Below are 24,725 nucleotides of genomic sequence, written 5' to 3' on the forward strand. Positions count from 1 at the left end.
GCGGAGACAACACCTCAAGGACCTGCAGATGTAGCCCTAGAGTTCCTGCTTCTCTTACGATTAAAATAAACAGTACAGGAAATGGGATGCAGATACTCTCAGGTATTAAAAAGTTAACACCAGGCAAAAATGATGGAGGGGGAGTTGATACATATTTCCAATTCTGAGGCCTTAATCAACAAATGCTGCTTGCAGTCCCACACTTCAACTGCATAAAGTGGTATCGAGTACCGAGAGAGGACTTCAGCAAGGTGTGTGTGTGGAGAGCAGACTGTCAGTGGTCAGAATGTGGTATGCATATCAAGAAATTTAAGCATTAAAGTGAACTTTAAAGATCAGATTTATTTGGAGAAAACAATAAACCCCCAAACCCAAAGGATGGGATTTTACATCTCAAGACATCTCCCAGGTATTAAGTCTACAGATTACAAATCATTTTCATAGAAGATATTTTTGTACAAATTTTACATGTAATGAGGAGCGGGTCATAAATCCCTGTTTGTTTTAACAGGGTGGCAGAGTAGAGGAACGGGGGGGAAAAAACAGCTTTTTTGTATACATCTATTTGGAAGGAGTAGACATGAAGAGGGCAAACCCTACCTTTTCAACATCTATAGCAAATGGTTTAAAAAAATACCCTCTCAACCTTGGGTATCTCTAAAAGCCACTTCCTAGCTACTAGCCACTCCAAGCCAATTATTTAAAGTTACTTCACTTGGTATGTCCTTTATGTCCATTGGGTAAATGATGCATTACACTCACTGCTGCAGCACTCATAAACCAACACCCTGCAAGGTTGGACAGGGTCTAACCTAGGACTGATGGGAAAAAAGCTCGCAAATAAAAGAGACCAAGGTGTCTTTTCTCTGTAGGTACCAATACTGCCCATAAGGACACCATCTATTGAGCTGGTAGTACCAAGGTGCACATAAAAGCAGGCAAGTAAAGCTATTGTGTTGCAAGAGAAGAACCTTGTTAAATTGTTCTCCATTATCATTCATTCTCGCAAGGAATGCTAAAAAAATAAAAAGAACCAACCCACCCCCCCACATTGGTCTAGGCCACATTATAAACCCAAACATTTGTGTGGGATTTCAGTGCAGAGATGGAAACTTTTTCAAAAAGCACACCCCCCAACACCAATCAAGGCTGTTAAGAAAGGTTTCCAATTTAATTTCCATTCACCCCAATGTGGATGAGTGGCCACACTCACCACCTAAGACTGGTAATTCTGAAGTTTTCTGAGGTGCAAAAGGGGTCAAAGCAGCAGGAGCAGGAATGGCTGAAGGGAAGGAGTGAGACTCAAGACATGAAGGAGCCAAGAATTGCTTAAGAAAGGCAGTAGTGATTCCTCATTAGACAGCTCCCAGGGGGCTCTAGAGGATGCCTAGGAGATCAAGAGTGTGATGGAAGTCCAAGTCGTCTGTGGGAAGGGAACAGGAAAGACTAGCATGAGGAACCTAAGATGATAAGAGTCTGAATTTTTAAAACTTCAAGATTTCAACAGAATGTGGATTTATTTGAACTTTCAGAAGGGATAGTGTTTAAGAAAGGGTGAAACCAGGACACATAAAGATTTGGGAATTCCCACGAACCCTAAGTGCTTCCTGCTCCAGGAAGTAAACCATTCATGTGTTTACTGGAGGTCATATACCATTTTCTCTATTACTGGTGCAAGATAATTCACCAAGCCCCCAACCTTCTTTTCAAACCACGATTTCCCCATTTATTTTGGTCATCAAACAGTCCTATTCTTCAGTGGCCTGTAGACTCACTTCCACCTACCCCCCTGGGGGGTACAAATGAAGGAACTCCCCATAGGCTGGCCCCAGTAACTCAGAACTAAGTGAGAGGAGGGGCTGGCAGCCTCCTGGAGACTAAACCTACCTTGCCGAGGATGGAGAATTTATTCAGGTAATATTTGAGAATTCATGTATGCCACAACAGGATAGTAAGAATCAAAGGTAGGAACCTCACTCTTCCTTATACCTGTCTACTGCCCAACTAGATTCCAGACACTGCATCACTGTCACTGCATTTTGCCAAACAGAGGCCCCTAGGCACTAATCACACAGGCAAGTGCATGTGTCATAAAAACACACCACAACTTTTCCATTAAAAGCTGTACGTCTCTTTCTCTGGCTACACTGGTGATTCTCCTGTTAGTTCAATACTTTAAAGGCTGCAGCAGCATGCAAAAGAATTTCATTTCATTTTGTGTTTTTTTAAAAAAAAGTTAAGAAAGGTCTCCAGGAGATGGTGAGTTTTATTTTTGTCTTGTCTGGATAGAGGTTTGATTTGCTCTCGAATGTTCCAGGGTGGAGAGAGACTAGGAGAAAGCACAGAATGCAGAGGTCTATTCGGTGTAATCTCCCTCATTTTCATCTTCACCATCAATGGCGAGAGCAGCATATTTGCTTGCAGAACTGAACTTCTGTAACAGACAAGATAGGTAAGGCCTTGAACTCTCACAGCAAAACCCAAGGACCAGGATACTGCGGCAGATGGGAGGTGGATGTCCAGACCACACCCACTCGTTTGCTTATCGGGCTTTTCTGATGGAGCTGTAGCTGGGGAGAGTTGACTGGAGGCAGGTGTGTTCTTATGGAAGGCATACATCACCTTTTATCTTGAAGAGGGGATCAGAGTAGTGAAAGGTAGAATGAAGGAAAAAAGCTAGCCTAAGCTTTTTTCACTATTTCAAACAAGCAGCAATAGCCACTTTCAACCACTCTGTTTGCAGCATGTACAGAATTTTAGTGGTGAAAGTGGGTCACAGGAAGTTGAGGAAGTCTTTGACACTCACCGAGGCTGGATTTTCTTCAGCTTTCTTTGGCTCAGGTGCAGATCTGGAGTCGTGATCCTTTTTGCCATCTTTCCTGCAGAAACAGAAATACCTTTAGGAGAGAACTCTCCCAACACCCACAAACAGTTTTCAGATACTGATAGGCACATCCAGTCAACAATTTTGGCTATCTGGAACTTTTGTAATTTCTAGATTCTCAGAATTGTAACTGACTATATTGGCTGACTTTAACAGGTTCACAGTGGGAACTGGCAATGCTTGAAGAACTTAATTACAAAGAGACAGCTATCTAGCATCAGGTCAGAGATTAGAAATGAAGAAAGGACATGCATACCTGTCTGACTCCTTCCAGTGGTCTTTGTTCCCTCCATCTCCCGGACCACGGCTGGAGTTCCCACTTTGGCCTTTTGGGGCACTTACCCCATCTATTTTATTTTCATCTGTTTGAGGGGCACAAAAATAAATGGAAGTCAAGGAAAATAAACACTCCCACTCTCAGGTTTCCCTTAAGCTGAAGAAAAGTATGCCCAAAGTACTGAGGGAAATGAAAACTACCTCCGATCTAGACTTCCTTCCTAAGCCCTTCTTCCATGTCCTCTGTATCAGTCACACACCCTAAATAAGATCCACTAAAAATTTCCGCCATGGAATTAATGCCATCATGAAAAGCAAAGTGGAAATAAGGACTATGACGCCGTGTAGTGACCTTGGCCTTGCAGATGGCGACATTTCTAATCTGGACCAAGCATGTCAGTTTCCTCCCCACCCCCTTTTCTTTCCCTTTTCAAAGAAATGTTCTACCAGGAAAGGGCAGGGCTCAACGTTTTCTCCAAACAAGCCACTCCTGCCCTCTACTGGCAAGAAAAGGCAGACAACCAACTTTTAACAACAACAAAAAAGGTGTAAAACACAATGAAGTTCAGTATTTTCCAATTCCTCTATTCCTCTAATCTTTTTTTTTTAAATTTAGGTCTCTATCTTGGTGAATGGCCTACTTCCCTCTTGGCCTTACCTTTCCTTGCTGATCCCTCCTCAGATGGTTGAGCTGGAACTACTTTCCCTCCACCACTAGAAAGAAAACGTGTAATCACATTCATCAGCTTATCTTAGGAAAGGAACAGAAATGTCTATGTCAAGTGCAGTAAGTCTTACAGAAAACTAAAAACACATACTTAATGTTTTTAAACATTAAAATATGGGAAAAGACAACAATTAGAGCAATTATGTGAACTTGACCAAGTGTCACATGCTTAGAATCATCATAGTCATGTTAGGTTAATCTTATCCCTCTACTTTACATATAAGAATCCTAAGACTAAGGGAAGTGACGTGACCCCCAAGGCCATAATGAGGCACTTGAGGGTTCTGATTTATAGTGTGTGCAAACTGAGTCACCAAAGTGATGTCAACCAGCTAGCAAAACTCCAGAAAACTGAACCACCGGCACACCACAGAATTTGCACTATGAGAGCCAAGATGGCAGAACTTATCAGATGCCATAAGGCCAGCACCCCAGAGGGCACCTTCCACCATGAGAAAACAGCACTGAAGAGTCTATAGCCAACCAACTGCCATGTTTCCAAGCTGACTCACCTTGTAGGGGACTGCTGCTCTGTGTCTGAGCTCTGAGATCGAGCAGGAGGGTTAGAACTTCGCTTCACCCAAGCATTCTCCTTTGGTGGAGGGGCTGGCATTACCTTTAGAGGCTGTTCAGGTTTGGGAGGCTTAGAAGTTGGAGACTGACAGTCTTCCTCTTTATTGGGGGTTTCATTTTCTAGAGACTTCTCACTCTCTCTTCTTCGTGCATCTGTGAGGTCAGAATGGGAAGGTCAAAGCATCAGAAAAAAGGGCTTACTGATAATAATCTATTAGAACCTGAAGAGTGGAAAATGGTCCACATCCAAGTATACTGCTTTCCATCATTATTCTTAAACACAGAGCTGAATTTGGCTTCCCACAGATAAAATAGTATTGTTTTTCCCTTAGATTATAAACTTTTTTGTTCTCAGTGTTAAAATGTTGGTACTTGATACACATGTAGAAACACTCACAACAAAAAGTGATACAAGACTTTGGACCCCACTCCTAGTACACTGGATGAGAATGTCTGTCATTGCAGGGGACACGGATTTGATTTCTGGTCTTGGAAGAGTCCACATTCCGTGGAGAAACAGCCCGTGTGCGGCAACTACCAAAGCCCATCGTCTAAAGCCTGGGCTCCGCAACAAGAAGTCTTTATGCATCATAACTGGAGAGCAGCTCCCTCTCTCCACAACTAGAGGAAGCCCACCTGCAGCAATGAAGACCCAGCACAACAACAAAGTGACACAAGAACCTAAGATGAGGGGACAAACCCAACAGTCAAGTGTACTTTTCAGTGGGAGGCTATTAAACTGATCAACTAAGTCACTTCTGGTACCCATTTCCCAGATTTTTTCAGAGCAGATATGAAAGTCAGACCAATCCATGATAACTCAAATAAAGAGTCCATGACTAAATTTCATATTCCAAAGTCTGTGCATAATTTGGCTATGGATATGTTAGGTTATGGAAAAGGGCAATAATGAAATACCCACCCTGGTCTGACTTACTTCTGCCAGATGTGGCTGAGGTCCCAGTCTGTGATGACTCACTTCCTGTCCTCGATCGTTCCCGTTCCTGAGTTTCTTCACTTCGCCAGCTTGGGTGTCTGTATAGAAGAGATTTAACAAAATACATCATGTCCAGCTCAGTGATGGCTACCTTGGACCCATGCTGACCCCTCAAGAACTATCACTTTATAAGTTTTATCATGTTGGCTTTATCTGTGGGTGTATAACCTGTCTTTCTTGCTCAAACCATTTCAAAGTGGCAGACATTTAACACACTTGGGTTCTAAATACAAGTATCATTTGCATCAAAGTTACCTTTATGCCACTTTTACTTTTAAAAAAAAGACCCATATAAGATGCTGCTACTGGAAAGAAATTCTGAGGATTCTGCTTTTATAAAAAACATGAAAAGTGAAAACAGTGTTCAGTGTTGGTTTTGCAGCAAGCTTTTCATCTGTTAGCAAAACGTGTCCTAAAATAATTGCTTCTTTGATTTACACCATTTTGGCTTATAAAAAGTTTTGTAGGAATGCTCTACTTTTGGACATCGGGGAAAACCTGTACTTCACCAAGTGTTGGTTAGGGTTAAGAACATTCTTCTACAGAATCTGTAACTCTGTGCTCCCTTATTGACAACACAATTCTGCCAATCAATCAAAAAACCAGGCCTAGTTTTATCAGATTATTATAACTAGAAAATAATTTACAGCCTATACTTAGTACGAGTGAAAACATTCTTTCTACTCCATCTCCAATAACTTGAAAAGAAGTAAATCCATTTACCTCACTTTGGTTGGATTTTACTCTATACACTAAGGCAGGGTTTGGCAATTTTTTTTTTTCTTAAAGGTCAGACAAAATTTGCAGGCGCTTGTGAGGGCCCAGGAGGCCTTTTGGAAATCATAAGGGACAGGTCACAACTCTTCCCTAACTGAAGAAACTGTCTCACTCACTGCCACTTGGCAACTTCCTCCCATGAGCACTAAATGCCAGTAACTGACAACCAGGAACACTCACACAAATTTCCCGAGAGTCCTAGAGATACAATGCCCCCATTAAGAATCATGGGCTTCATGGATGGGAAATCACTGAAGATGAAGATCACTGAAGATCACCTCACCTCTCTCGAGGCCGTCGCTCTAGTTTTGGCTCATCCAGCTGACGCTGCAGTTTCTCTTGTTCCTTCTGTAGCCGCTCTTCTACTTCTCGTTCTCTAGCAGCTGTGTCTACAGGCTTTGCCCCTCCAAAGATAGAGGCTGCCCGACTGGACTGGGAGGTGCTAGCGGAGGAATCATCTTCCTTAGGAGTACTCCGAGGCTTTAGATTCAGTTTGGGTCTTTGGGGGGGACCTAAGTTAAATAAAACTCTTAAGTAATAGTTTTTGGAAAACGCTAGAAGCTGATGGCTAAAAGTCATATTGCCAGACATATCTCTTATGAAATGCTATTTAGTATTCAGATTAAAGAGTGGCTAGCCAATCCAACAAAGGTAAGGAGGCAGATCATTAAACTGATCATTTACCATGATTACTATCATCTGGGGGGATTTTGAACTATGATAAGATATTGGATGAAAGTATCTTGTTAAAATATGTGGTGTGGAAGATGAATCATTTTAGTAGGTTAAGAAGAACTTGTAACACTATGCTGGGGAAGACTCCAGCTCTTGTATTCTTTATCTCTGTGTAAAATATATAAATTTGATAGGGATTCATAGGGAAAAGCAGGCAACAGTGAACACCACAATGTCAACTCTAAAGGGGTCTGGTTTCTTCCTGGATCCAAGCTGTCAGAATATTTCAAGATAAACCTGAGTGCTTCAAGGAGATTGTATTTCTCAAAAATCAGTGTTTATCCTAAACATTTCAAACATACAAAAGACATAGAAGAAATAAAGAAAGCTTATGTACATCAACCACCCGACTTAAAACATTGCAAAAATTTCCACAGCCTTCCCTGGTAACATGCTTAGCCGTGTTGTCTTCTCCTAACTACTATGCTCAATTTGCTATTTATCCTTCTCATGCATGTCTTTATTATTTTTGTACATATTTATGTATTTGCAAACAAAGAGAGTACTGTGTAGCAAAATTTAAATTTTCTATAAAGGTTTTACATTAGTAGTTTATGTAACTTTTAAGGTAACATTTTTCATCTGTATAACTCAAGGGGCCATAACCAATGTGAATAGGATACAACTGACAATAGGGGTTGACCCCTAATACAGAGACTAGGGGTCAGAATTCTGACAATAGGGGTCCGAAATAAAAACTCATTGAAGTCACACACCTAATATAGGGTGGACCAAAAAATGAAATCCACATTACTGAAGCAACTCCACTACTCCTCCCACTGTGGTACACAGTGTCCCCTTCTTCCTCCTTTGATAATTTCACTTACCTAACTCAACAAATAATCTGAACACTTATATTTCAGATACCATATCAACAGCAGGAGTATGAAGAGGCAGAGCAGTGAAGGCCTTTGTCTATGTCAGAGGTACAAAAGAGTATGTTTCAGGCCATCAAGAGACAAAAAAGGGTTTTAGAAGAAGAATAACCTAATTAGATATTGTTCCAGAAAGACAACCCAAGCCAATGTGAAAATAGAGGGAAATGTTAATAACATGGGCACAGCAACCATGTCTGAACAGTGACAGTGGCAGTGACCCTGGAGAAAAGGGGGCAGATCTTAGGAGTTGGGGGTGATGGGTGGGGGGTGGAAATCAACTACTGGGGGAGGAAATGGCATGAAAAGCAAAGGTCAGTAGCTAACGAAGATTGCATCTGAGCCTCTACTTTTCAAAGTGGAGACATTACTTGTACCTCTACCACATTGAATACTTACTAATCATTAATTCTAGGTGTGCTAAATAGAATTACAGAGAATAATTCTGGACCAGATACCTTATTTAAATTTTAGTTTTGGCTGTACCACATTCGGAATCTCAGTTCCCCAACCAGGGACTGAACCCAAGCCAGGACAATGAAAGCCCAGAATCCTAACCACTAAGCCATTAGGGAGGAGGCCCCAGATATAGTATTTTTAAAATGACATCACTGAAGTCAGAACAACAAATGGTGGCCATTTACAATACTTTTTGGGAGGTAGAGTTGTAACAACACGTTTTATATAAGTGATCATAAAGTTAGGGGCATTAATTTTACAATAGGTACACTGACATCTTAACATTAATGAATGAATACCAACCATCTGGTATATTGGTATTGGAATAAGCAACACCTGGTTTTTAACCCATACTGCCTACCAATTACTGGCTGTAAGACCATGACTGAGTTTCATTTCTTCACTTTAAAAGTGGGGCTAAACAGCCTATTTTAAGTGAGACCTTACTTTAAGAGTCTAGCAAATGGTTTTTTCCTTTTTTGTCTATTCAATTAAATTTTAATCTATATGCTAAGACAGGTTAGAACTAGACTTTATTTTTATCATGTTCATTTTAATCTAATGCTCTTTCTATCCTGTTCTGATGCATTTTTCTCTTTCAACTATGTGCAGATTCTGTTTGTGCCCATTAACTGGAAATTTTCAACCAGTTACTCCTCTACTTGTAACGCTCCATCAAGCAAGCAGACAAGATGATTACCTCTATCATCCCGCCTATAATCATCCCGAGAGTAATCATCTCTGGAGCTCCAGGACCGGTCATCTCGTCTGTCGTATCTGTCTTCGTAGCGGTCCCCGCCTCCTCTGTAGTCATCATCCCTACGGTACCCGCTACCGAACGCTCTTCTGCCACTGCCTATCCTGGAATCGTAGCCTGTAAACAGATCCCAAATTGTAATCATCACACTGGAGGGAAGAAGGAAGCTCTTGAAGACCATTTCATTTGTGTTTTATAATGACCTCTGTCATAGTCTCTGCCACCTCGGTCATCATAGCGATCTCGGCCCCCGTATCGATCCATGTCCCGGCGTGGGCCATCACGGTAACTGTCCCGATACCCATCACGATATCGGTCTGAATCGTAACGATCTCGATACTCTAGAGAAGAAGAGAGACAGGTAACGTCATTCCTTTTTCTTTGACACTACTAATAAAAAGAAACATGACAGCCCATTAGGTCAGTTTGGTTTCGAGTTCATATTCACAGAGGTGTCTGTTTTTATTAACAACAAGAATATTATAACGAAGGCAGAATAATTTGTGTTAATTAAATTAAGTTTTCTCAATAGTTATTTTTAAAAAGTTCTCTAGTGATTCAATAAATGTTCCTGGGGTAACAATTTAGGGATCGAACCCAGATCTCCTGCACTGTAGGTGGAACGCTTTACCGCCAGAGCTACCAGGGAAGTCTCGGGGTAACAATTTAGGAGGAAGTTAGGGGAGAGATAAATATACAGTGGTCCCGCCTTATCTGTGGTTTAGCTTTTTGAAGTTTCAGTTACCTGTGGTCAACTACAGCCAAAATTTTTTAATGGAAAATTCCAGAAATACACAATTCTTAAGTTTTAAAATGTAACAGCAATGTGTGCTGTTCTGAATAGCATGGATGAAATCTTATGCTCTCTTCCTCCAACCTGTCTAGGATACAAATCATCCCTTTTGTCCAGCTTACCCACACAGTATAGTACAGTAAGATATACTTTGAGAGAGACAACACATTCATGTAAACTTTTATTACAGTATACTGTTACAATTGTTCTATTTTATTATTATTATTGTTAATCTCTAGTATACCTAATTTATAAATTAAACCTCATAGCTATGTATGTATAGGAACAACACAGAGTAACACATAGGATTCAGTAACATCCAAGGTTTCAGGGATCCATGTGGGGGTGGTGGTATCTTGGAATATATCCCCACAAATATGGGGGGGAGGAGACATGGACAGCTGTATATTCCATAATAAACTTCCAGGATCAACGATTTAAACATTAAATGATATAAGCACAAAACACCAGAAGAAAATATAGCTGCAATCTTTCCCACTTGATATCAAAGAATCAAAGACTACTTAAAAGTTTAGCATGGAGGGAACTCTCAGCTGGTCCAGTGGTTAGGACTCCAAGCTTTCACAGTAAGAGGCATGGGTTTGATCCCTGGTTAGGGAAACAAGATGCCAAAAGCCATGTGGTGTGGTGGCGGGGGAACAAAAATTTGGCATGGAAAAATAATGACATATACCACAAATCAAAATGAGAAAAATATATGCAACATATGACAACCAGTTAATTAAAATACTTCAACATCTCAATATGAACCAATTAATTAAAAAATGAAACAGCCAACTTAAAAGACGTTTTGAGTTTACTTGAGTGGGTCAAAGATAGATATTATTTTTGTGACAGCTTCATTTTATTTATTTATTTATTTTTTGACAGCTTCATTTTAAACAAAGGTTTCATTTTGCAAAGGTCGTCATTTTGTCTACATGAACATTCATCTACAGGTAGTTTAGATTTTATAAATTAAGGGGCTTCCCTGACAGTGCAGTGGCTAAGACTGCGCTTCCAACGCAGGGGGGGGGGGGGCACATGTTCAATCCCTGGATGGGGAACTAAGATCCCACATACCTCGTGGCATGGGCAAAATAAAAAAGTAAATAAACTTTATAAATTATAAACTTGCACTAAGAGAGCAGGGATCCACAGTGAAGAAAAGTAGCACAGGAGTTATGCTATTATAAGACAGCATATTCTGGAAATATACAAAACATTGAGCATAATACTGTGCCCCACTCCCAAGGTGTCTTTTATGGGCTACCGGCCTGGGACAGGGGTGTCTGCCCTCTGTGGCACAGTGCGGGACCTACCTCTACCACGTTGGCAGGGCTAACTTTGGGGCCCTGGCCTAGTCTTTCCTTGTTACTATCCATCTTACTTTCTCTAAATTTAATATCTGAGGTGAGAAAATTGTCATGTTCCTGGGACCCCTTGGGCTGATTGTCTACTTTTCCTTTCAAGAGCCATTTTCCCTTGTTAACAATAGAACCTCTTGCATAGATACTGAAGTAAAAGTGCCTAAGTAGTTCTCCCAAGGCTCTGTTGAGTCAACACAGACTTGATCTAAAAATCAGATACAAACATGACTCTGTCCTTCTACATTTTAACTATGTCAAGGAGGACTCTGTCAATATTTTACATGTTTATTTCAGTTTTAAAATTTAAAAAGTAGCATGTTACAAATGTAGAGAAAGAATTCCCTCCACTCTCTATCCATAATCATGAAGGTGGTTACGTTACCATGCACTTATCTTTACAAACTTACGTGTTTACACTACATGATACTGCTCTAAAATTCCTCCACATTTTTGCTTTTCTTCCTCACTGTAACAGGTTTCGGAAACACCCTGGTGGTCTATTGGTGAGGACTCAGCACTTTCACTGCCGGGACCCTGGGTTCAATTCCTAGTCAGGAGGATTAGGATCCCATAAGCCATGAAGCTCGGCCACAGCAAACAGGTTTTGAATTTTATCCCTGTCATCACATGTATGCTATGCTATCAAGAAGTCCATTATATCAAGAAACCACTACTTAGTCATCTCTAAATTACACATTTTATTTGCATCTCTCCCCTGTTAAAATAATGTCCAGAGAGCAGTATTTTATGTTTTGTTCACTGCTACATCCTGAGCTCACAAAAGTACGTGGTGTATGGGTAGACATCTAGGATTTTTTTAAGGTAATGAATTTTCTGTTATTTGTCTAATTACAAAACACCCCCAGAACACAGAAGAAACTAACTGGATGAAAATGAACTTACTGTCTCCAAAGCTATCATCACCCCTTCTAGGCGGGTAGTCATCAAAGCTGTCTGCAGCAGGACGGGCCCTCCAGTCGGTATCTGTTTTGTCAGAATCACGATTTCTATCTCGGCCAAAAGAACGATCATCCCTGTCTACGGATATATCAAATAAAAAAACCACAGGTTAGCTCACAAAAACTGTTGCCAAGTATTTTTCGCACGTGTAGACAACCCCTACTGCCTCACATACGATACCTGCTTATACCACAGCGTTGTCATGAAGTCATCCCACCCCTGTTAGTGCACTCTTCAACTCAACCAAGTGACTCCCTTCCTCACATTCATTCCTACTGGTTTAATGCTTACCTGTCTCATTGTCTACATAGGCCAGGAGCCTCTAAAATACACGTGACTCGGGCTCCCTTGGTGTCCAGAGTGCTAGGTATGTAATTTATTTAGTATATATTTAATGTTCATGTAAGTCAATCAGGGTTTCTCAGTCTCAACACAACTAACGTTCTGGGTTGGATAATTCTTTGTTGTGGGGGCCATCATATATATATACACTATAGAACAGTCCCGGGATTCTTTTAGATGTCAGCCCTCCCCACACTTGTGGCTACCCAAATGTCTCCCAATACTGACAAATGTCCCCTGTGAAGCAAAACCACCCTCAGCCAACAATTACTGATTGAGATTAAAGTAGGCCTCCACTAAAAATTTCTGGGGAAGGGCACCTCTGGTTTGTCATCCTAGGGCCAGACGAAACAGAACACTTGAACACGTTCAGTCAGCTTTCTCACCTTTATCCTGTGCTTGATCAGCAACGTCCACTCGAATTCTCCTGTTACCTAGAGACTGAGAGCATAGGACCATATTAACCAACCTTTTGCCCCATTATGCACAAATCCCATGAGTGACCTTGAACGTCTGGGCATAGCAGAAGCACTGGGGGAAGGAAGATAAAGGAAAAACACTGTAATCTAGCCAACACTACAATCTGTTGGCTAAAGAATCCTCTATAAAGACTTGAATATAAAATAACCTCGTAGAATTAACATTTAAGTTGGGCTTAAATAAATGTCAGCTCAATTATCTTACTACTTTTATAAAGTCAAATCTCACAGAATAGATTTAACTTTTTAACTATCACAGGCAATTTATTATGTGTAATCCTTTTACATTATAGTCAATTCAACAAACTTCAGACAATAACAGTTGTATGGTATCCTTTTCTTATCCAGACTGAGAAGTTAAAAATTAGTAATGTTAATGAAACCTAAAAGTGACATGAAAAGAAAAACTTTCAAAAACTTTTGTTTTTCATCTATTAATATTTAACTAAATACACAAATAAAATATTTTACGAGGAGTTGCTTTCAATCACGTCCAATGTCAGATTTGGACCACAAAATAATGCCACAAATGTCATTGGAAATTGCCTTCTCAATAAACAATGAGAGGTTTCTGGAATTAAAAAAGAGCCTTTTCCTTTCCCGATATAATCAGTTTGATTTCTAAAGTTACTAGAGGTAAAAAAGCAGTTCCTAGATTAGAAACTTTTTATCACTAATAAGCAACTAACTGATTTAATATTCCTGCTTGGGCAAGCCTAACAATCCATACATGGCCTTAAATAACTGAGCACAATTAGATTTAATCTCCATTCCCCTTCATGTATTAACAACTGAATTTTCTCTCCCTACTGAACCTCTGGTGTGTCTATAGACAGGAAAACATCTACAGACAATAGTAAAAAAAAAAAAAAGCAGGACTGAATGTTTACTGTCATTCCTAGGAGCAAGTATTATTGATACAAATGACATTTTAGAAATGTTTCTGAGCTCTCTTAAAATTATTACTAGGCCCTGCTGAACTTGCTGAAGGGAAGTGTAACTTGCTAGATGTTGAAAGTTAAATGGAATACTGATAAATAATCCAGGCTTTTCTTTGTGGATATTGTGGGAATCTTTGAAATAGCTAAAGACCCAGACTAAAAAATAATCAGTTTGATAAACTTAAGAGTTGTTAGCTCCCAGCCCTTAACCCCACCCTTCTTTTATTTACCTCTTCGTTGAGGCTCAGGGCACTGAGCAAGGAATCCAGGTCCTCAAACTCAGCATAACCAAAACCTTTTAACCTCTCAGGATTGCTGGGTTCACGCGGTAAACGCACCGCACTGATCTAAAGAAGAAATAAGAAATCGTTCCCAAATTCAATGTCCTTGTTCACTTGCTTTCTTTTTTTGACACTGTATATGCAATTGATTTCTCTGAACACACAAGAACCTAGATGTCTCCAGGAGGAAAACTGGTACAGAGGGATACAAGAGAGACTTCACTATATACCTTGTTAAAATCTTTTCAACTTGAACAGTATGAATTTAACCTTTAAAAAACTTGAACAAGTTCAGTGTATTCCTTGTACTCCTGACTTCTGCCTCATTTTGTATTTCTATTTTTAAGTTGTTTTTCAATTAAGAGGAATTGCCTATTCCACAATTAATTGATTTTCAATTTTTCTCTCAGAAATTAGACTCAGTTTTTTGCCAAAAGCTTTCCTGGGCAGTATATGACAAGCTGACTTATCTGAGAAACATTATTTACTGTTTTCACATATTTATAGCTTGGCTGAATCAAACACTGGATTGTAAACTCTCACCATCCTTACCCTCTCTGCCAAATTCTGAGATGATAAAGCACCAGATCATACTTCTAACTACTTTCTTGTCACCTTTTGTGTCTGTTTTCTAACCCTTATTATTTCTTCACTTCTCTAACATTGTGCATACATTCAAGTTATCTTTTGCATCACTGATTTAATACTTTATTCTGGGCTTCTGAGATATGGATTTTGTTAGTTGCTTTCAAATTCTATTTTAACTCCACTCATGAGTACAGCAGGAAAAGGAAAGAAATAAAAGGGAATACAGATGTCTTCTTATTGGCAAAGACTGGAGAAAAACCCAATAGAATTGGATATTATTACTCCTTCCATTTTTGAAATCTTAAGTATTTTTTCATCAAAGTTTGGAAACAGGACTTCTAAGTACCTCATACTTTGTCTTTCTGGAAACTTTCAGATCAGTGCTTTCAAACATCTTGCCTTAAGCTTTTTAAGCAAGCCTGTGAATTCCATTATATGTGAACAGATTCTGTTAATATAAACTACGTATCTGCTCAGTTAAATGTATTCATATAAAATATTAAATGTAGTTGTGCTATAAGCCTGTATGTCATTAACAGAATAGCTGAGTTCAGAGAAACTTTCTTCCCACTTTTCAACATTCAACTGGGTATGTCACCTTTAAGTTTCTTAATAAGGGTATATGTTCTTGACAGATTCTCCCTGTATCAATATGGCATTAAATTGCTGATAAGACTGTCCAAACAAGAAAATTCTCAGCCAGAGGGCCTAAATGCCACTTAATTATATACTGATTTTTTTTTTCTAAGTCTATATATAACCTCAGAACTTTTCTCAACATAGGAATTCAAGAGACAGTCACTATTCTACCCTCCCTATCTAGTTCATTACCTAAATCCTTTACACTTACATTTAATCCTCTAAAGAATTCCTTAATGGAGTCTTCTGTCACATCATAGGGCAGGTTCCCTAGAAAAGCAGTGTAGGGTGGAGATTTGGGAAGACGGCTCCGGTCGATATTGGGTTCCCGAGCAGCCCGTGGAGCAGTGGGCAGGATGGAACGGTCAATTGGAGGTGCCCGATACACATCATCATCATTACTATGCCAAGTGGTTGAAACTAGGGTAGAAAAGTAGACATTAAACAATAGAAGAAACTTTCCTTAGTACCACTGTAGAATAAGAGGACCTACACGAAGTGCCAATGTTATTCCACCTTAGCTTTGTAGTCATCTTGTGAGCTCGTTCCCCATTTTACACAAAAGGAAACTAAGATTTTGGGAAGGTTTTGTAACTTGCCTACCAAGGTCACAGATGGTAGCCCAGCAGAATGGTAATCCTAGTGGAGCTAGGAGATACTGTCCCTACGGTACTGCCCATGAGTTTGTACCTCAGGTATCAACACTTATAGAAGGTTATGATCTAGATGAAATTTCTTAATGACTTTATAGCTCCTGCCTGTTGCCAGCTATTCTTCGAAGGCACAGAACTTCTTCAAATATTTTCCCACCATAATTACTATTCCTATTCCTTTCTCTCAGACCATTTTTGTTTACTCAGGAACACCATGCCTTCATACTAAACAAATTATTCCTTGACTGTTAAGTATAAACAGCTTATAGATTATATTGCCATCTTACTTTATGAGGACATCACAGAATTTTAGACCTAAAATGAAATCATCTAGTCCTTACTTTCCAAATGAAGAAAACAAGGCTTAAAAGGACAGTATCCTGACAAAACTCTATTACTGTAACAGGCAGAATTGGCACTAAGCCCTCTTGAATCACCACTTTAGTCCCTATTTCAAACTCACAGCCTTAACCTATTTTGTTATGTACAAATACATAAACATAAGATTTCAGGTTCTACAAAATTAGTACGCTTCTTCCAAACTGCAAGTGTGAAGCATTACTATGGTGTATCTTGTTCAGAAACTCCAGGCATGATGGATAACAGAAGGAAACGCACCATCCCCTTCCAGATCGTCTGTTTCATCAGCCCAGCTGACTGGTTTGGGGACATAGGTGCTGCCTCCACCAGTCCCTCCATCCTCAGCCAGAAAGTCTGTTAGGGAGATAGTCTTCCCCTTCTTATTCTTCTTTTTCGCTGTTTCAAAAAGATAAGAGAAAGATTATTCATCAATACTTGGGTCTTTACAGAATTGTACACTGCACTATTGTTAAATGTACTTATAAGAAAACAACAAAAAAGGCCCATCATAGGTTTAGATTGTGGTACATTTATACAAAAGAATTCCAAGCAGATATAAAGGAGAAAGCCCAATGAGAAGTGAAAAGTAAAATGGGGGGGGGGGGGCCCCCGCAAACTTTTATTTCCTACTACATTCTCTTGTGTATCATTTGAGATTTTTAATTTAACTATTTGTGTTTAAGAAAGGTTACTACATTCATTGCTCCCGGGACACAAAGAAACAAAACAAAATCTCTGCTCTAATATTCTGACACTCCTTCCCTACTTTAACACCACATATGAAAATGAGATATTATACTAAAGGAAAAACATAAGAAATCCCTGAGAACCAGCAATTTAATGTTTTCCCCAGTTATGAAATCTTTAGGAATCCTGACCATAGTGCTCTAACTCTCCAATCCTTACAACTTCTCAGATGGCACCAGTCAGCAGCTAATGCAGAAGAGCTGAAAGTTAGTACTGAAGTTCTAGAATTGGCCCTTCAGAGCAGCTGTGACATGGCTAAGGAAAACAAAAACAAAAAAAAAATCCCCAAAAAACCATGACAAGCAGCTCTGTTGTAACAAAGATCAGTTTCATGCCTTTTATAATGATGAGTTCCTTCTCCATGTTCCAATTCTCAACAAACTTTCAATTTTCAATCCAAAATGATGAAGAGTCTGTAACTCGATGCACCATTTGCTTAGCTGAACGAAGGCCGTTCTCTCACCTGGTACTTACCTTTCCTTTAAAATACAACTCTCAGGAACTAAAGACCTGTTTGCTATGAATATTATGAACCTTCTGGACACAAAATGAACCTCAAGAATTATGGTCTCAATGCACAAAACAGACAAACTTGGCTACAATTATATAGGGAAAATATGGTCTTGAATGTGAAGTTTTCATGCGTCTCTCAAGTGACTTAATAGTAACCCTATTCCAAAACTCATTTATGATTATCAGGTTATATTGTGGCTCTATCCTATGCTTTGAAAGAAAGTAGCTATGAAAGTTTGATAATACTGATACTGCTCCTAGCTCATATGTAAAGGCCTGGGGGAAATCTTAATTTGAATAAGACATAAAACATACCTTTGTGGTAGAATGATAGTGTATAGGCTTATTTTAGTTGTTCAATTAAAAAGTAAGTGGGACTTGTATGATGCTAGCTAGAGAGCTTTATCTTCATGGGGCTTCATGATCTGTCTGGTCATTGAGAAAATAAAAATAGAACTATTTTAGTCAGCCCATTCAATGAGGTAAAGCCCAACATGAGAATAATAGTTTGACAGAGGTATCGCTTTCCCCCCTTTGTTTTACATACAAATCTAATGCCAAAACAGCACAAGCTGGAAAACCAATCTGTCCTTTGTTTGATTTTGGCGTAAATCAATTTTCTATATCAGATTTTCTCAATTTTCACCCCTTGACTCTTGACAAACTAATCTCACATTCTCCTTTAACGTCATTTGAAATTTCAAAATAGTGTGTCCAAAAAAGAAAATGTTGGATGATGATAGCCTTCATATAAAGACAAACTAAAACTCTTCCTCAAGACCTCTAACTTCTTTAAATCTAGCAGCAGCACTGACTCAATCATAATATAAGCAGCAGATTAACAGAACAAGCCTTCAAAAAAGTGAAATTAACAAACCTAAATGCTCTCTCCACTGTTTTATTCTAATAATTGAGAAACAATGTTATCTAAATCCTTCATGCACCTCTTGCTCCTGCAATATCTATGTCCATTCCACGTTTAGGACTTCAATGATGTTCTCTTTTTTATTAAGTAAAGCATCCTTTAATGCTCCAGCAGTATCAAACCCTTGACACAATGACTGAGCCGATCCAACTCTTAAATGTCTTTAAGTTTTTTGTGAATTGGTGAAAGTTCAACCATATAATAAAACACATCCCAATTATTTAAGACCAAATCCACTTGGACAAGAAGAAAAAAAAACACAAGTCCCAGAAATTTTATTAAACCCTCTAACTGCCTGCTTTCCTCAACACAATTGTAATTTACTGACTAAATACTAGGTACTTGTGAAGCTCTTTATATGCTCATCTAGTTAAGCTTTGTTATGATAGGTATAAAAATAAATACTACAACTGATCAGCTTAACTCTCAATTTCTGCCCTGCTGGCTGACATTTTAGGTTGGGTAATCCTTTGTTTGGGGGGAGGGCAGGGAGACACTGTACCATGTATTGTAACTCAACAGCAATCTCCAAGCCTAGACTTAGTGTCCTGGGTGGGAGAGACAAAATTGCCCATGGTTGAGAACCAGTGTTCTAAGTGGTATTTTCACATCAATAAATAAGTAGACAAACAAAAGGACATGTTAGCCCTATACAAAGCACATTAGCAGAAAAGTGACTACAATAAGCCAAATCTTCAGGATTATCAGGCTGATCGAAAGTAAAAGTGCTTCCTTTAGTTTTCTTGGAATGTTTTCCTGTTCTAACTCCACTGTATTAGTAATAAAAGCTCCAACTGACATATACTGGAGTGGTAAAATCTATGGGCAAACTGTTCTTTAAATAAAACAGTAGGAAAAAAAAAAAAAAACAACAAACAGTAGACACCTTAAAGTACTTTAAGCAATAAAAGCTTATTTGTTGTACAATGCAGCCCTACTTCTCCCTCTTAAACTAGTATCTCTTATTCAGGAAGAAGAATTTACAAAGTTCTTAATAATTAAATGAGGCACTGTTTCTTGGAAAAATTAAGTTCTTGGACTTCCTTGGTGGTACATTGGAAAAGAATCTGTCTGCCAATGCAGGGGACATGGGTTCAATCCCTGGTTCAGGAAGATCCCACACTGCCACTGAGCAACTGAGCCTGCGCTTCACAGCTATTGAGCCTGCGCTCTAGAGCCAGTGAGCTGCAACTACTTAAGCCCACACACCTAGAGCCTGTGCTCTGCAACGAGACCTGTGAACCGCAACTAGAGAAAGCCCTCACAGCAATGAAGACCCAATGCAGCCAATAACAACGACCAAAAAAGCAATCTGCCCAAATACCAGAGTGCCTAGAACTAGACTTATTTACTGCTGTTTAGAGCACAGCATGAAAAGATGTTTCACAGAGTGTGGCACAGTACCATAACATTAAGAGTCCTCGACCTTTACTGTGCTACTGTTTAGCAGAGCAGAGAATGAAGACCGAGTCAGGGTGCTCGCTTCGGCAGCACATATACTAAAATTGGAATGATACAGAGAAGATTAGTATGGCCCCTGCACAAAGATGACATGCAAATTCGTGAAGCATTCCATATTTAAAAAGAAGACTGAGTCAGGATCAACAAGCTTCACCATCTAGCTCATGCTAAGTCATGTCCAACTCTTTGCAAGGTCATGGGCTGTATGTAGCCTGCCGGTTCCTCTGCCCATGGGATTTTCCAGGCAAGAATACTGGAGTGGGTTGCCATTTCCCTCTCCAAGGGATCTTCCTGAACCAGGGATTGAACCTGCATCTCCAGCATTAGCAGGCTGATTTTTTTTTTTTTTTTTTTTTTTTTACCACTGAGCCACCTGGGAACCACATTGACCCCTATTGTTATGGGATCTCTTTGTTCAACTTCATCTTGACACTGTCTGAGGAAAATGCCACAATGTTTTCTCCTGACCTCTCCGCACATACTCAGTTATGATCACATATGGACCACAGCAATATCCAATACAAATCTAAGAAACTGACTTTGGTTGAGTCCACTTATAAATGTACATACACATATTTAACCACAACCAACCAGTTAAAACAAGAATACCCAAAATTCCAAAGTTAATCCCTTTCCCCATGATCCGGAAAACAAGTTTTAGGATGTTTTGCGACTAATACAATGTAGTAGGTTATTCTATCTCAAGTGATACATACATGGTATGTGACTTACACCTCAAGATTCTCTGAAAAGTATACTTTCTTTAAAAGTGACATTACTTAGAAATACAATGTTTTACCTTGATACTTCTCTTTATATTTGTACTTGAATTTTCATAAGACATTTTAACCTTGACCTTCTCTGAATCTAGGTACCTTACTAACAGAATAACAAACATATGGTACAGGAAGGCATATGAAGATAGGTAATACATGAACCACATATAATAGCAACCAGTGAAACCATTTTTAACTATAGGGGTCAGCACTGTATGAAAACCTGAAAACCACCATTGGATACTATCTTACCATAAAAAACAATCAAACAAGATGCCACATATAATGGCATTCTGAAGTGTTATGTAAATGAAAGGTCTTGTGTGCACACAGGTACACAATCCCAAAGCAGTCATCTCACAAACTGTTAACCCGTGTCAAATACATTTGATCCCCTATAGGTAAGGACACAGATGCAATAGTTAGCTTTGGGACAACTTCAGTTCTTGAAGGTCAATAATGGGCCACAATGGATACTGTATTATTGCAAAGAATTTTTTAGTTTCATTTAAAAGTAAAAGGGAGGGGATATATGTACAGTTATAGCTGTTTCACATGTGTACAGCAGAAACCAACACATCATAAAGCAATTTTCCTCTAATTAAAAAAAAAAGTAAAAGAGGCCTGTTAAGTTTTAGCATGTATTTTCACAAAGAATATATAAGATGTTTTTTCAGGGGCCATCAAGAAGTATACTGAAAATACATTAATTTTACAGACCCATTAATACAGTGGCTCTGTATTAACAGAATGGGTGTATACCCATTATACACCAAATCAATACGATGGAAAAGGTCCAAAGTGGGCCCTTACATAGTACACAAGCTGAAAGATTCATGTAACTGAATTAAAGGAGATGAGGGCTTCCACTCAGGTAGAGTGAAAGAAGAGACCTCACTAAGCCCATCTGTTTTACCAGTCTGGACTTAACTTTGCAAAATGAACACAATGCTATCGGTGTCTTCTACCCCTAAAAAAATTCCACACAAGTTATACAGAAAGAGAATACAGGCTTTTCACTAACTATGACACTAAGACATCAAGATGACAAATTCAGGCCAAAGTACTTCAGATGAAGCTCCTGGGCAGCATCCCAAACTTATGACAACACAGAAACCAACCTTGTTAGTCCCAGGTTGATAATGGAGAAGAATGAGAAATTTCAAAGATTTTGACCTTATCCTGCCATCTGCATACAGTGACCTTAAACAAGTAATTTTCATCTTCCTCAGACAGGACATAACCAACATCTGCATTATCTCACAGAACATCAAATTAGACAACACACAGAAAAGTGCCAGGTCAATTGTCAAGTGCTACACTAGTAAAAGATATGCTCAACTGCACCTCAATTCCCTCAACATTTTCCAAAGATATACATCTCTATGTAACAGAGAAATTCTTGGTGAGAAATGAGTGTTCAGAGATAAATTGTTCAATAAATGTTTTGTAAAATGCAGGCTCATGCCAGGGAGGAGAGATCATATCCCCCATTCTAAAATCACTGTTGACAAAATGTTGGCACAACTCTCTATTAGTCCATCAGAAGTGCAAGCAGACTTACATGAAAGTGATATTTCCTCTCAAATTCTAAACAAGAAATCAACTCCAGCCACTAGTATTCTTCTAAAAGCAACTCCTAGCAGTTGTGCAGTTACCTTAAAAAAAAAAAAAAAAAAAGGCCCTACCCCACTACTGGGGCTATCAAAGCTCAACCAAAACGGAAGCTGTCAAGGGCTCTGATCTTGGTCACCACTGGATCTCCAACATCTAGAACCCATGCCTGACAAATATACAGTTCACGCTCAAGTAAAACTGTGTTGAGTGAGTAAGAAAAAGTCTAGAAGAAATCTAGGTCTCCACCCTGCTTCCTCTCCTCCAACACGTGGGCGCACCACACTGGGTTCCCCACCCCCGTCTAATTCTAGTAGCACCAACCTCCTCCAAACCTAACCCATTTACCCTTGGAAGAACATACGGGCCGGATCACACTGTAGAAGGGGAAGAGCAAAAAGTGGAAGGACCTAAAGAGAAAGTAACACAGGCGCGTAAAACCTTCCCATCTGGGCTCTCGCGCGTGCTTTTCAGGCGCGCCAGTCTCCAGTACCCTAGGCTTTCCGACCGCGCACGCGCACCGCCGCCTTCCTCCGCCCCACCAGCGACTCGCGCTCGGGTTCTAACTGCCCCCCTTTTATTCCCTGCCCCCACTCCCGTCCGCAACGGCCTCGCGCCTTGGAGACCTAGTTCAGAGTGCACCCGTCCGCGCGCCAACCGCCTCCTTCCTTCCTCCACGCTTTCACGCGGGCACAGTGCTTCACGTCTATGAGAAGGCCTACATCTCCCGCTGATCTTTCTGTGGCTCCTCCTCACTCCAACTCAAGCCAGAGTCTACCATTACTCCCCAATCCAACCTCGCGCAGATGGGGTGAAAAGGGTGTGAGGGGGGAGGGGAAGGTGTCCTTCCCCTCCCCCCAAACATCCCGAGGCAATAACCTAACATGGCCTAGCCGCCAGCCTGCCGCAGCCCCAAAATCCAAAGGGAAGAGGTGCCGCCCACCCCCCGACTCCAAAGAATCAGTGGATCAAGCTCGGAGAGTCGCTTCGGAGCCTGGTCCTTGACCGCGCTCGGCCGCTCACTCACCTGAGGCCGCCATGTTGGGAGAGGGAGAGAGAACGCAAAGGACCCGGATGAGGCGGTCACGTGATTATAGCGAGCGCGTCGGGCTAGGAGACGCGAAACTGAGAGGGGGCGGGGAATTGAGGAGGGACACAGGAGGCGGGGCGGCGCTCCTCTAGGTTCGTAAAGCAGCGCGAGGAGGTGACGCGGCATCCGACGGGAAGACCTGCGCGACATGTGGCCTAAGGGGTGGAGCCTGCACTGTCGCGAAACCCCTCACGCTTTACGTAGGGCGACGCGCGGACGAGGGGCAGGTCTGTGCCTGGGGCGGGGTCTCCTGAGCCGCAGGCTTCCTGCCGGTGCGGTAAACGGAAGGGGTGGCGCCGAGCTGTCAAGTTCCACCTCTCCAGCACCGATTGGAGGCCGGCTGGAATCCAGAATGGGCGTGCCACAATTGGTTTCCTGGGGAGATTCTGAGTTTCTTTGTAAATCGCTTTTTGTTAAAGCAAAATAAACTCACCATTCTGCTTAAGGATGGTTTTAATTGGGGATGTTTAGAAGGAAGAGACGGAGAAGGCAATGGCAACCCACTCTAGTGTTCTTGCCTGGAGAATCCCAGGGACAGAGGAGCCTGGTAGGCTACAGTCCATGGGGTCGCACAGAGTCGGACACGACTGACGCGTTTTAGCAGCAGCAGAAGGGAAAGAAAGTAACATTCATCACTTACTTGCCATGATCTTTTACTAAAAGTCTTTTAAACCTTCGTCTTCTAAACTAAATTCAGTCAAACTCAGGCCCTTAGGATTTAACACTCAGGCCCTTAGGATTTAACATTCTAATGCTATCTGCGCTTCCTCTTGTTGCCAAGTCTTGTCAGACTCTTTGGGACCCGGTGGACTGTAGCCCGCCAGTCTCCTCTGTCCATGGAATTTCCCTGGCAAAAAATATTGGAGTAGGTTGACATTTCCTTCTCCAAGGGGTCTTCCCCATCCAGGGATGGAATCCACGTCTCCTGCATGGGTAGAACGATCTTTTACCAATGAGCCACCAGGGAAACCCCATAGGTAGTTCATTTAAGGAAAACTCGCTTTGTGCTCCTATCACGTGTCAGGCGCTTTTACTGGCATTTTGGGTACAACTGGGGAACAAAACTGCCCCAAAGGATGTTATATAGTTCAGTGAGGGAAAGAAAGACAATAAGCAGTAATTAAATGAAATAT

At 40.5% G+C, this 24,725-nt stretch overlaps 1 protein-coding gene and 1 non-coding gene across 3 annotated transcripts; one reads left to right on the forward strand and one right to left on the reverse strand.

Annotated features, from left to right (window-relative positions):
* Positions 1–322: 322 nt before the first annotated feature.
* On the reverse strand, positions 323–23,683 carry EIF4B (eukaryotic translation initiation factor 4B). 2 transcript variants are annotated; one of them, XM_065934348.1, is made up of 15 exons: positions 23,530–23,683; positions 16,725–16,862; positions 15,665–15,873; positions 14,176–14,292; positions 12,912–12,966; positions 12,127–12,261; positions 9,264–9,401; positions 9,004–9,177; positions 6,518–6,746; positions 5,383–5,495; positions 4,400–4,613; positions 3,819–3,874; positions 3,141–3,246; positions 2,807–2,879; positions 323–2,434 (listed from the first exon to the last, which is right to left on the reverse strand). In XM_065934348.1, exons 1-15 carry the CDS (start codon positions 23,540–23,542, stop codon positions 2,357–2,359), a joined length of 1,848 nt encoding a protein of 615 aa, XP_065790420.1. In that variant the 5' UTR covers positions 23,543–23,683; the 3' UTR covers positions 323–2,356. The 2 variants fall into 2 exon arrangements, with proteins under 2 accessions (XP_065790420.1, XP_065790421.1); XM_065934349.1 differs by having other exon boundaries at positions 5,398–5,495; positions 23,530–23,682.
* Positions 20,127–20,233, forward strand: LOC136168012 (U6 spliceosomal RNA). The gene has a single exon (XR_010663179.1). It is a non-coding gene; the product is annotated as a U6 spliceosomal RNA (small nuclear RNA).
* Positions 23,684–24,725: the final 1,042 nt, after the last annotated feature.

Source organism: Muntiacus reevesi, chromosome 4 (assembly GCF_963930625.1).
Source record: "Muntiacus reevesi chromosome 4, mMunRee1.1, whole genome shotgun sequence".
NCBI classification, from domain to species: domain Eukaryota; kingdom Metazoa; phylum Chordata; class Mammalia; order Artiodactyla; family Cervidae; genus Muntiacus; species Muntiacus reevesi.